This window comes from Triticum dicoccoides, chromosome 1B (assembly GCF_002162155.2).
Source record: "Triticum dicoccoides isolate Atlit2015 ecotype Zavitan chromosome 1B, WEW_v2.0, whole genome shotgun sequence".
Lineage (NCBI taxonomy): Eukaryota > Viridiplantae > Streptophyta > Magnoliopsida > Poales > Poaceae > Triticum > Triticum dicoccoides.
The window spans coordinates 510,984,007-510,996,705 of NC_041381.1; the positions used below are offsets into that span (position 1 = coordinate 510,984,007).

Consider the following 12,699-nt stretch of genomic DNA (forward strand, 5'->3'; position numbering starts at 1 on the left):
ATGTAGTCATGTCTATCGAAATCCGTAGCCCTAATAATGATCCGAATAAAATACCGTATACGTACAGTACTATTACAAGGTTTTGAGCATTTTACTACACTGTCTCGTTTGTATCCGCATGCATGATGACCAGTTTGACTTGCTGTACAGTACAGATAGTCAGGCCGACAAAAAAAATACTGATGCGTACACGCATGCGGCTGAAACAATGCGTCTATCCATGATCGGTCTCTGATCGCCAAGTTTGCCTAACGTACGCCGGCTGCTAAAATAATGCACGTTTGCTCGCTCGCTCTCTCTCTCTCTCTCTCTCTCTCTCTCTCTCTCCAGATCTCATCACCGGCCGTCTGATGGGTCGTCGATCGTTGCCCACTTGCTCTGAAGGGACAGTACGTGGTCAGCGCGAGACTCGGTCCAAATCTGAACCACGCCTATTTTTGGCGGCTCTCTGCCCGCTTAGCTCAGCTAGCTAGTGCTCAGCTCGCTCTAGCTTAGCGTGGACACCGTAGCTCCCGCTCGAACGAGCGCATTACATCTTCTTCTTCGTCTGGTCTACTCAAGTACTCGTCCTCCATCCCTGATCTCATGCCTGCGTGCGCGCGTGTATATATAGCGGCCAGTCCCCCTCGTGAAGCTGAACTCGAACTAGCCAGCTAGTGGATCCAAGTTGAGAGTACTTTGAACTCGAACTAGTTAGCTAGCGAGCTAGCGAGCCACTCGAACGATCGCGTGCTGCATGCGAGCGGCGGCGACGGCGGCATTACCGGGCTCGCGAGCGTGGTACGGGATGGCGGGGCGGGAGCAGGATGGCGACGGCGGGGAGGCGGCGGCAGGCTCGGTGCTATCCGGCGAGTACCAGGCGCAGGAGATGTCGACGATGGTGTCGGCGCTCGCGAGGGTCGTGTCCGGCGGCGACGGCCGTTGGGCCGACGACGGCTGGGAGGACCACCCGGCAATGGGGGGCTACGTGCATGCGCAGGGAGGCTACTATCCCGCCGCGCCGACACCGGATCAGCTCGCAGCAGGTGAGGATTGAGACTCATTCCGCTCGCTCGTTGTTTATTGTGAGAGGAGAATGTTTGCGCTTGCAGGTCGGTGTCACCACGTTCCGACATTAGTAACGCTTTTGCCTCTTTTTTCCTTTGGTTTCTTTGTTTTTTCCGTGAAGTTTGTGTTTATTATTGTGAACTGTTTTTTTCCCGTGCATGTGTTAGTCATGAGGAATCTAAAGCTGGTGCTGGTGGTTAATCAAACTGTTTGTGACGTGCCCCCTAGTATAAGTGTTCTGGTGTGTTCCATGGAATCCCTTTGCTTGCAACGACAGGAGTGCCACGTCAGCCCCATGATAAACAAAGAAAAGACAGAGTGCTACGTCAGAACCACTGCCATGCATGCACTACACGCAACGACCGTTATTGACCGCAAAATTTGCATTTCGTTATGTCCCAGTGAATGCTATGTTCGTGCCATCTTCATGGAGATTCATACAAGATTTTTTTTCTCATTTTTATTTTTTATTTTTATATACTACTATATCATTTGACTGAGCTAAAAAATCTAAATAGAGAGAAGGAAAAATGAGAGAATACTCCTACCAAACTAGTACTCCCTCCGTCCGGAAATACTTGTCATTAAAATGAATAAAAGGGGATGTATCTAGATGTATTTTAGTTCTAGATGCATCCCTTTTTGTTCATTTTGATGGCAAGTATTTTCGGACGGAGGGAGTATATGCTTTGTTCAATGCACTCGTGCAACACAACAAATATACCACCTCCCCAATGTATACCAGCACATGAACGGTAGGAACGCACTCCACGTGCACGCAGCCGGTCGACACAGATGAACGCATCTCTCGCTACATTATATGAAAACAAAAATATGTGTACGTACGTATAACCGTATAGTCAGCCGCCCTTTCATACAGTCAAATGGTGCGTGCTGGCCTCTCGCGCTTATATAGACCATCATCTTCTTCTTCTTGCTCGGCAGGACAGGAGCGGAGCCCGGACGTGCAGAACGCAGCCATGGGGGAGCAGTACCCGCACACGTACGCCGGCGGCGGCGGCGAGGCGGCGGCCGCGGAGCAGGCGAGCGTGCCGGAGCGGCGGTACCGCGGCGTGAGGCAGAGGCCGTGGGGCAAGTGGGCCGCAGAGATCCGCGACCCGCACAAGGCCGCCCGCGTGTGGCTCGGCACCTTCGAGACCGCCGAGGCCGCCGCGCGCGCCTACGACGAGGCCGCGCTCCGCTTCCGCGGCAGCCGCGCCAAGCTCAACTTCCCCGAGGACGCGCGCCTCACCGCCCCGGCACCCACCGCGAGCGCAGCGCCGACGATGGCCTCCTCGGCGGCCGCCTACCCCGCCAGCGCCGTCTCGGACTACTTGCAGTACCAGATGCTTCTGCGCGCAGGGGGTGGCGGGTTCCCGCCGTACTACGGCGGCGGCGGCGGCGGCGGCATCAGTGGCTCCTCTTCGGGGTCCTACTCGTTCCCGGAGTCCTCTGTGACGGTGGCCTCCGTGCCGTCCTCTGCGTCCTCTGCTTCGGGTTACGGCGGCGCGGCGGCGGAGCACGGCGACGCGGCGCAGTGGGCATGGCCCGCGGAGACTGCATGGACCTACCCGGCGACCACGGGCTCATGGTCCGGTTCGAACCAGTATCCGCCGCCACCTCAATAGTGGTCCGTTTCTTGTTTACTTTTCTGCTTGAAGAAAAGAGTTGCTGTGACACTGGGAGAGCTAGCTCAGACGTGCGCCGATGGTGTGATGCCGTGCCGTTCAAAACTTGAACATGCGCGCGTGCTGGAAGCCAGAGCACGCCACACCGCAGCACTGTAATGTTCATGTTCGTTCTTTCGCTTTGTTGATGTTGAAAATCAGGTTTCCCTTTTCCTTTTAAATGAAGACGAAGGAAGGTTTGGTTTTAGACCAGCATCTCCTCGCTTTTTTGTCGCTACGCTGATCTGATAATATCCTGGCATAGACCTTTTTCAAAGAAAAATAAAGAAAGGTTATTCACAGTTGGAGAAAGAAAAAGGCAAGTTGTTTTTCTTTAACGCAGTACAGACCCAAACGCTCACACATACGCGCATACACGCACCCCTATGAATGCACAAACGCACACCCTATCCTACGAGCACCTCCGAAAAACTGAGCCGGCATATCATCTTGAGATTTACAAAGTCGCGGTAGGCGCCTCGTTGTCGACGGGAACGTCTCCTCCCACTGAAAGCGCGTTGCCGGAAATCCTGAAATAAATTCAGAAATAAAGCGAACACCAGGACTTAAACCCTGGTGGGTTGGGGATACCAATGTACCTCTAGCCATCCAAACACAGATTGGTTCAAAAGCCAAGTTGTTGATCGAATGATAAAATGGACCAAAATTGGAGACACGTATGACTTGTCTAAAAAAAAACCATCCTGATTCCTGTGAGACGCATACGAAATAAATGGTAGGGCCATCCTTCCTCTACCTCTCTCTAGTCAGATTCATGTTCACTTATTTCTCTATTTCTCGATGAACTCTTCCTCCTTCTCATGTACCATCTCCCAACTGCCTGCCTCGCCTAGGCGAGCCGGTGCCTCCCATGCGCTGACGTCGCTCCCGGCCATCTATCAAACCTCGAACTCTCCTCCAGCAATGGCAATGTTGCCACATCAACCCGGAGCTACTTCGGGGGCGCTTCTATCCATTGCGGCACCATCGTCTAGGCCCCTCGAAGATATTCATCCAAAATCAATAGACGTGAAAGAAAGTTTCAAGCAACTGAGGATTAGCAAAACCGACCAAAATTATGTTTTGGCTCTTTATGATGTACATTTAAAAAGTGGTTGGATATATATACTTTGTTTGTAGTATTTGGCTCTTTTGTACGAGGCTATGAGCACTATACTCTTAGCTCGGGAATGGTTTGAGCGTTGCAAGTCGTAACAGGGTGGAAGAAGTTAAAATGCTAGAACTTTAGTTAGGTGTTTAAGCCATGGGTGTTGCCTCACATCTTTTTTCCTTAAAGCATAATCAACTACTCTCTCTGTTCACTTTTATAAGGCGTTGTAGACACTTCAGACAGCGTGCAAAACAGCTCAATTTTAGTTGACTGAAATGACTTAAAAAGTGAATGGAGAGAGTACTTCTTATCAAACTAACAAAAAGTACTAGCTAATAATTCACATAATACCATTGAATATCAGGTATACCTTGAGACTAAAACACGAGAGATTTGGCACCCTATGTCTAGCAGGCGCCACCGCATCCGTGAAAAGATGAATTGACAACTATACTTATTGTGCCATAGTGACTTTAGTGATGGCACATAATATAAACCTTAGAGGTCATATCTTTAAATTCACCATTTTGACTTCGTCATCCCCGCGATTGGGCCCTTTGGTCAGCGCACGAGAGTTTGAGCCTTTCTCTTCTTTAAGATCGATAGAAACGAGTTGCTCAGAGAGCTCGTACGGCTCTCACGTCACCCAACCACGGTTGTCAATGGTTGAGCGTCCGCTTTGTATCATGTGGTCACATGTGTCCCCGTTCATGTCACTTGTTCGCACAACAGCAATCCTATCAACCGCCACAGCAAGGCCCAACAAGTGACCACTACTCAACCCAGAAACAAATGAGCCAACAAATTGATATCCAACTAGACGACAGGAAGTAGGCAGTGGGCACTTCGTTTTATTTAGAACTGGCAGTCAGCACTGCTATGTTGCTCTTATAGCGAGCATTACGATCGCACGGCTACAGCAGATGCTAATGGGCTGGTTTGGTACGACCCATGAATTTGATTTTTTTTCTATGTTCAAATGAATATATTATTTATTTATTTACATAATCATTTAATTATAAGAAGAAAAAAATCAAGTTTATTTAAAACTGTCCACGAATTTTTGATAAAGTTCACGTGGATACCTTTCAAAACAAATGTTCACGTGACTAAAAATATGTTCGTGTAATTTTAGAGATTTTTCATATAAAAAATGTTCACCTATTTTCTCAATTTTTTTAATTAAGCAAAACATCATGTAATTTTACAAAAAAGGTTTCACACATTTTAGGAAAAATGTTTGTATAAATTTTTAAAAGTGTTCACACATTTTACAATTTTTCTTAATTTTAAAAAGTGTTCAGGAGTTAAAAAATGTGTATGTCTTTGTCAAACATATTTATACAAGTAGGGAAAATAAGAGAAATGAAAAAGGTAGGTGGAAAAAAGAAAAGCAAAACAAAAATAAAAACCTAGAAATAAATACAAATTAAAAGAAGAAAATACGTTGAAAAATGGGCCTCGAGCATGTAAAGCATCCATGGACAATCAACGCGCTATTGCCAAAATATCCATTGTATGGCATTCAGGGCAGCCGTTGTGCTATGAAGCGCAGGAAATGCTTTTAGTTGTTGTATCACGTCTCAACCCATCAAAACCTTAAGTATAAGTGTATCTAGCATCAAGCTCGCATCATCGAGATATCGATCCAATCCTAGTACTAGCAGTGGGTAAATGGGTTGCCTAGTTTAGCTATCTAAATGTTGACACCTGCTAATTTCTCTTTAGGGAGGGTGGAGGGGGTAGGAGATTTGTTCTCTGTAGGGGAGCGTGCTATGCAACAAAAAAGACTATTCACTCACGTCAATCTCAGGAATACTACGGAGGCACAAGTGACGGTCATCTCACCCAATGAAAGTTGAGGAAGAAGAGTTGATGAAGCTCGCCGATTCTTGCAGCTAGGTTATGCCTCCCGGTTGCGAGAATTTTCTCCAGGATGATCAGCCGATCTAGTGTAGAAGTAGACGACACCTCCAAGGTATCCACGTGTACTGATCTAGAGGCACTTCATGGATTAACCAAAGAGGTACTGCGAAAACTAGAAGGAGAGATAGCCTAGCGATGTAACAATCCGTAGTCAGTCTAGATCAGAGAAAGTGAGAGGGCTCAGGGCAAGAGAGAGGGCATAGGGCAAGGGTGGTCGCCTTCCAAGGCCTTTTTGTCTGTCCATGGTGCGCTCCCACCTCTCATGTGTAGGTGGATGGGAAATAAGGATGATCTACTTGGGGAGGGGATCCTTCCTTGGTTCAACCGACCTAGAAGAGGAGTCCTCCTAGTATCCACCTCTCGGGTGGCTTGCCCCACAAGTCATGTGGCAGGCGACCAATTTGGGTCCATGTGGCACCTTGCCCCTCAAGGCATAGGGGGCGGCTCACTAGTCACTAGGGACCCTTCATAATATTCTCGAATGTTCGAGAACATTTCGTGGTCTTTCAGAAGCTTTAGCACCTTCCAGGGCATTATAGGTAAATCCGGGATGCTCCCGGACATCCTAGAACACTTCCGAGATCATCCAAAATATTTCAGAGCCCGTCCTCTCATTCTCTATGACCTTCTAGTCCTCCTACACACCGCTAGTTAGTGAACGTGTGACTTTAATAATATGCGGATATGTTCGTAACACCTTCCGATCGATAATTATTAGCAGGATCTGGGCACCCATGATAATTCTCGCATAACAACAGAGATTTTATCAAGCCAACATCTTTTTATTGTGTATATATACAATCGCATACAATTCCCTCTACTTTTCTTTTTGAGGCATACAATTCCCTTTACTACGCCATATATATTACAAAACCGGAGGCCCAAATGGACTGACTGGTTGGGCACGCCGGCCCAAACGCAAACAGTAGAACACGACCCGTCGACTCAGAAACATCGAACAAACAGTCGACCCACGGATAAAACCAGGACACCGAGTCTCACCCTGTGCGTTCGGTTTATTCGGTTTACATGGTTCGGTTTATACGGTTTTTCGGTTTGTATGGTATTAATACTTTGATAAATACGGTATGAAAATAAATACGGTTCGGTTTCGGTATATACCAAACTATTTCGGTATGGTTTCGGTATATACCATAAAAACCAAAGTTGACGCGAATTTGAAAATGACGTAATAATAATTTGCAAATTTATGACGCAAAACACATACTATTTTACATAGTATATGACTATATATATAAATATATATGCATGAATTGATTCATCTGTTGATGGTTATGGACGTGCTTAGCATTTAAAAAAAAAGAAAAATGAGTATGTTACAAGAAAAAGTTACGTGCTTAGTAGTGAATTTGACTCATGTACAAGAAAAACAACAACTTGTATGGTTCTTCATCTCAAGAAATATAAATTTATTTTTTACTTCGGTTTATTCTGTTAACCGTTCGGTTTATCGGTATATACCATAAAAACCAAAGTTCAAATCGGTATGAAAAATTCATACCATACCGAAACCAGAAACCATAAAAATCATAAAATCGATTCGGTTCATTTTATTTTCGGTATGGTTTTTCGGTTCGGTTTTCAAATGGACAGAGTGAACCGAGTCAATCACCGACGACCGACCGCGCGCGCGACGGATTTGACCATGACCCTCGCCGCCACCCGCAGCGTCCGCCGTCCGCTACGCCTCCTCCTCCTCCTCCTCCTCCTCCCACAGCTGGGCCCACGCTATCTCCCGGGACCCACGTTCAGTGACACGTGGACCCCACGTCACGTCCAACCGCACGGGCCCCACGGGTACAACACGGTAGCGTGGGGCAGTTCGGTCACTCCACGACGCGTCCCCTCCCCCCAGCGTACTCCGCCACCAACCGCCTCCTCCTCTTTCCGCTGCAGCTGCTGCAGTCACACTAGCTACCGAAACCGTCGCCGTCGCCCTCCTCCTCCCCTCCCGCCCGCCTCGACCCCGCCAGAACCCTCCGCCGCAATGCCGGAGGAGAAGGAGTACGTCGCCGTGCCCATGGGCCAGGCGCCGGAGCCCGCGGACCCCGAGGACCCCGTCAAGTCGCCGCCGCGCCCCACCTCGCCGGCCACCTCCACCCGCCAGGTGCGATACGGATCGATCTGCCTTGCCACTCCCTGTAGTCCCCCACGACGCGGCGGGGCTTAGAGTTACCGGAACCCATCTAGTTGCTTGCTCGGATCTGGCCGCGCCTCAGCGCTGCCGCCGTTTGATCGAATCCAAGGCTTCTGCCTGCCGTCTGCCTACTGGGGTTGTCGCCAAGGTTGACTATAAGGGTTTCCATGGTTGCATTGGAGGTCTGCTTACTCTGTCATGCGTATTTGTGTAATATTGATCAGATGTCTATGCCGTAAACAGTCGGAGAAATTGACCACATCAGTGTCAGTGCGAGTCCTGTTGGAGGTAGAGATACCTGTGTAGGCTGTCTTACTGCGGAGCTCCAGCCAGATGCCTGTGTTCGACAAACCTACTATTCAGGATGCACGCCGCAGGTTTTATAACCCGGCAAAAGTGAATTTAATGAAGTTTAGATGTGGTCATCTTGCATGTGTCTGAATGACCTCCTATAACACTATGTGCTTGGTTTGATCATGATATTGAACGTGCGGTATACGCATTTGCTTTATTCTCATAAATAGCAAATGCATATGAGTACTGGCTCTGCAGGTCATAGTTCTGTTGGAGAATATGCAAATGCAACTAACAATAGGAATTTGACAACTGCAATTAGTTAACTGCCCCGTATTATTAGGTCTTTGGAACCCCAAACTCATCAACTGACACTAAAACTTGACAGCATCCTCTGGGCAATCATACTGCTTAAATATTTTGGTTATCTGTACATATGCTCCATCTTGAAGTGTTGTTTAGTAAACCATCGATTATTAGGCACTAGAGTATAAAGATTGTTCGATCAAAGTAGACAACACTTGGACCCAGTATTGTTACTGTACGTTCTTGTTCTGTTCTCTCATTTTACCTGAATGAGCTGTACTTTCTCTGCATGCTACGCTATATCTTTTCCAACTAGTTATTTCATACCTAACCTGCTAATTCAATAGGCATGCTTTGCGGTCCTTCAAAGCTGGGTGTCAAGAAAATTTATGACTGGATGGTATGCTTTGCAAGAACTGATTCATAGAAGTTGCGAGACCTGTAAATTATAGATGCCTAATATTCTCTTTTTTGTTTGCAGTGTAGTTATTTTCCCAATGGCTGTGACATTCTTCATCACTTGGTGGTTTATTCGATTTTTTGATGGATTTTTCAGTCCACTCTATGCAAAGCTTGGAGTCGATGTATTTGGTAATTGTTCCACAAATACTCATGTCTAGCCACTTGCTGGTCATGGTAAAATTGTAGTATCAGACAAACAGTAATACTCCCTCCGTAAAGAAATATAAGAGCGTTTAGATCACAGCGCTCTTATATTTCTTTACAGAGGGAGTACATATTTACTCTATTTGTATGCCATATAGTGGTGCAGACTTAGTTAGCCTACTTTTTTTTTTCTCCGTTGGCTCCTTGCTTGTGTTTGATCTAGATTTAATCTCCAAAAGGATCTATCACATGCAAATTTGAGTTCAGAGAGATGTGCTTGTTTCTGTGGGACTGCTAAGGCTTTTTAGTTTATATATACTGCTCTCGTTAGTTGTACGATGGAAAAAATTGTACCGAGCTCCTGATGGTACCAGTTACTGAGATCCTTTGAAATCATTGAGTACATGAGGAAAAAGCAGCCTCAGGCTATTAAAAACAAACTGTCATTACTTAGTTCTACTGACAAATATTCATGATTTGCTCTATACTGAGTACTACAATTTTTCTTGATTCCAGGCCTTGGGTTTGTGACATCTCTGGTATTCATATTTATTGTTGGAATATTTGTGTCATCATGGGTGGGCTCAACTGTCTTCTGGGTTGGAGAATGGTTTATAAAGAAAATGCCATTTGTAAGGCACATATATTCTGCATCAAAGCAAGTTAGTACTGCTGTTTCACCAGGTAATTTATGATCATCTGGAGTGCTCCAGAATATCTGACAACTATGTTCGTTCTTTCTTAAATTTCCGTCATGTATGATTTTCATTGTTAGTGCATAACTTTTTCTTGAAGAAAAGTGTCAGTGGATGGCGTATATATATACAAACCCATAACTTCTTAGTCGGGTAAAACATTATATAAGTACCAGTACTTCTCAAAGAAACACATTTATAGGCCACTAGTTTTTTTTAAGTTACATGAGCTTATGAAGTTAATAGGATAATCCACACGAAGACCATATGAATGTTGCGACAACAGCATGTTTGCTGTTTCTATGCACCACATCATTGACAAACTGGTTTGATTGAAATCTTTATGTTCCAACTTACTTGTAGTTCCTTCTGCCCAACCAGAAAAAATTCTTATAATACATTTTATTCATTTGACAGATCAAAATACAGCAGCATTTAAAGAAGTGGCAATAATTAGCCATCCCCGTGCTGGTGAATACGCATTTGGGTTCATAACATCGAGCATGATTCTTCAGGTACTTGTTTATGCAAATCGCTTTCTACAGATGGATTGACAGCATCAACCGAATTTGAATGCTTCATTCAAGATAATTTACTCATTTATATGCTTTCGAGAATAATGAGCTACACAAAGATTCACACCGTACTTGTGTGTGCTCTTTTTCTGTGTTGCCTCATGCATGAAATAGTTCACTTTCAGGAAAGTGTCACCCATTAGTTGCGATTTGTGATATCTAAACCCTTTTATATCTCAAGAGTGTAAAGATTCACCGAAAATAATTAAAGACTAAGCCTAATGTGGCCTGGCTGGGCTTATCTTAGTAGTCAGCTTATCGGGATTAACCTATAATCTCTATATAAGGTGCTTTTAAATCAGTCACTCCTCTCTCGTACATAAATTTGTTGTGGAAACCCTGAAAAGGCCAGCTAGAGCTGCTTCAAGTTTATGGGGGGCATTTACACATTGGAGTCACAAGGCCAAATATAGACTCACTTGGCTCTGTCTCAAAGATGAAAGATTATTTGCTGGTAAGTTTGCATAAGGCCAAATAAGAACAAAACTAAGCATGTCCAATCAATCATAGGACGCGTCAAAACATACGGTACTTCAGGTCTTGAGCTCTAGAAAATGTTGTAAAGAATTATTTATCAAGTTACATTAAGGACAACTGCTACAGATAGTCAAGGGACCTTTGTCCTTTCTTGTTTTCTGTTGTTTTGTCCAGGATCAACACTGACAGAAGCGATGAACTATGTGATACCTAATTGTCTATGTCCACATGGTTAGCATGTTAATGGTGAGTCAATATACTTTGCTTTTGTTGGATTCTGATGTAATCATCTATCATTGCATTGCAGACTGACAAAGGTGATGAAGAACTGTGTAGTGTCTATGTGCCAACCAATCATCTATATATTGGTGATATCTTTTTGGTGAACTCTGCGGAAATTATAAGGCCCAATCTGTCCATTCGAGAAGGGATAGGTTAGTTTTATTTTGACTATCCCCTTTTAAGCTCCTTATCATTTCCGCTGTTCTGTCCAAAAGAGAATAATTCAATGCCTTCTATAACAGCTCCTTTAAATGCTAAATCCTATCAACACTTGCGAATACTATATGTTCTTGTTATTTTCTTGCTGGCAGTTTATTTGTAACATCTCAATCCAGCATAAGATTATTTTGAGGGCATGTCTCTTATTGTGGTCGTTAAGTTTGATATGATAGTCTTTATAATAACTCCCTCCGTCTGCAAATCTAAGATGTTTTGGATATTTCAATATGGACTACATACGAACTGAAATCAGTGAACAAACACATTAAAACGTGTCTATATACATCTGATTCAGAAAAAAGTTAGAGCATCTTATATTTGTGAACGGAGGGATATCACCTGAATTTCTAATCTTATGTTTCTGCTATTATGCTCTCTACAGAAATAATTGTCTCTGGAGGAATGACCATGCCGCAGGTGATTACAGCGCTAGGACCTGCCCCTGATAAGAACGAGGGCACCCGTTTAAGCAGAATGATGACTGTCTGAAGCTTAAAATATCGCCAGCATATCTCAGGTATAGTCGGAAGAACTTCCCCAGTCCTCCAGGCCATGTGAGCTGCGACTGAACCTAGATTTCTGATCACTGGCCTAAGTTCCTGTAGGTATTGACATGTAACCTTTGTGGATGTTTACAGCTACTAAAGGAACGCCAAAGTCGTGGATGATGCTGCATCTGATGTACAATTTGTAGATTAGAAGCTGGAACACAAGGACTGCGATGGAGTAAACACCGGTTGTATATTAGGCGGGTTAGAAATTAAAGTGGGGTGCTGATGATGGTCACGCAGCACACCGCACTTAGGCGGCTTACTGAGGCTACTGACAATGGTTTGTGGTTCTTATGTGCTCACAGAATGAGTGCTTAGTTACTCGTGTTAGGTCATTACAATGTAACTTCAACTGAGACAGGTTATTTATTTTTTAATTTTGATTGATGCTATCGCATTGGTTTGTCAGAAGGGTAAACAACGTGTTACACCAATGTGCGGTCTGGGATGAGGGACTAATCCACCAGTGGTGGCTGCCTGGAGTTTCTCGTAGTCCTATCTGTGCGCTTGTTGGTCAAGTGACATGTGAACTTTGCCCTACCAAACATGGGCGACAATTGGCTTGGCAAACTTCTCCCCACTGAATTAGGTACCCTCACTTTACAAATTATTTGGTACTACGAACTTTGAGGAGAGAGCACGGTTTTATTACGAGGCGGTACCAACATCATACAGTACCAAGTAAGTTAAATATAAAAATATTTTGATTAATCTAATGGTACTAGTTTGATATTGGTATTTTCTCAATAAACTTGATTAAAGATAGACAGTGGATTATCGTGAAT

General features: G+C 44.8%; 2 protein-coding genes across 2 annotated transcripts; both read left to right on the forward strand.

The window, feature by feature from the left end:
* The first annotated feature begins 2,026 nt into the window (after positions 1 to 2,026).
* LOC119307546 (ethylene-responsive transcription factor ERF110-like) lies at positions 2,027 to 3,016 on the forward strand. The gene has a single exon (XM_037583624.1). The coding sequence runs from the start codon at positions 2,028 to 2,030 to the stop codon at positions 2,673 to 2,675; it is 648 nt and encodes a 215-aa protein (XP_037439521.1). The 5' UTR covers position 2,027; the 3' UTR covers positions 2,676 to 3,016.
* Positions 3,017 to 7,630: 4,614 nt separating this feature from the next.
* LOC119345460 (protein LIKE COV 2-like) lies at positions 7,631 to 12,311 on the forward strand. Its single transcript, XM_037615530.1, has 8 exons — positions 7,631 to 7,879; positions 8,857 to 8,909; positions 8,991 to 9,100; positions 9,632 to 9,799; positions 10,228 to 10,325; positions 11,170 to 11,296; positions 11,746 to 11,880; positions 12,002 to 12,311. The coding sequence occupies exons 1-7, from the start codon at positions 7,760 to 7,762 to the stop codon at positions 11,850 to 11,852; spliced, it is 783 nt and encodes a 260-aa protein (XP_037471427.1). The 5' UTR covers positions 7,631 to 7,759; the 3' UTR covers positions 11,853 to 11,880; positions 12,002 to 12,311.
* The last annotated feature ends 388 nt before the right edge of the window (positions 12,312 to 12,699 follow it).

What these genes read in the sequence shown, in the direction of transcription:
- LOC119307546 (XM_037583624.1), top strand. Translation starts at nt 2,028, where the DNA reads ATGGGGGAGCAGTACCCGCACACGTACGCCGGCGGCGGCGGCGAGGCG.
- LOC119345460 (XM_037615530.1), top strand. Translation starts at nt 7,760, where the DNA reads ATGCCGGAGGAGAAGGAGTACGTCGCCGTGCCCATGGGCCAGGCGCCG. An exon ending in GCTTGGAGTCGATGTATTTG is followed by an intron (nt 9,101 to 9,631) that starts GTAATTGTTCCA and finishes TCTTGATTCCAG; the next exon opens with GCCTTGGGTTTGTGACATCT. An exon ending in TAGTACTGCTGTTTCACCAG is followed by an intron (nt 9,800 to 10,227) that starts GTAATTTATGAT and finishes TTCATTTGACAG; the next exon opens with ATCAAAATACAGCAGCATTT.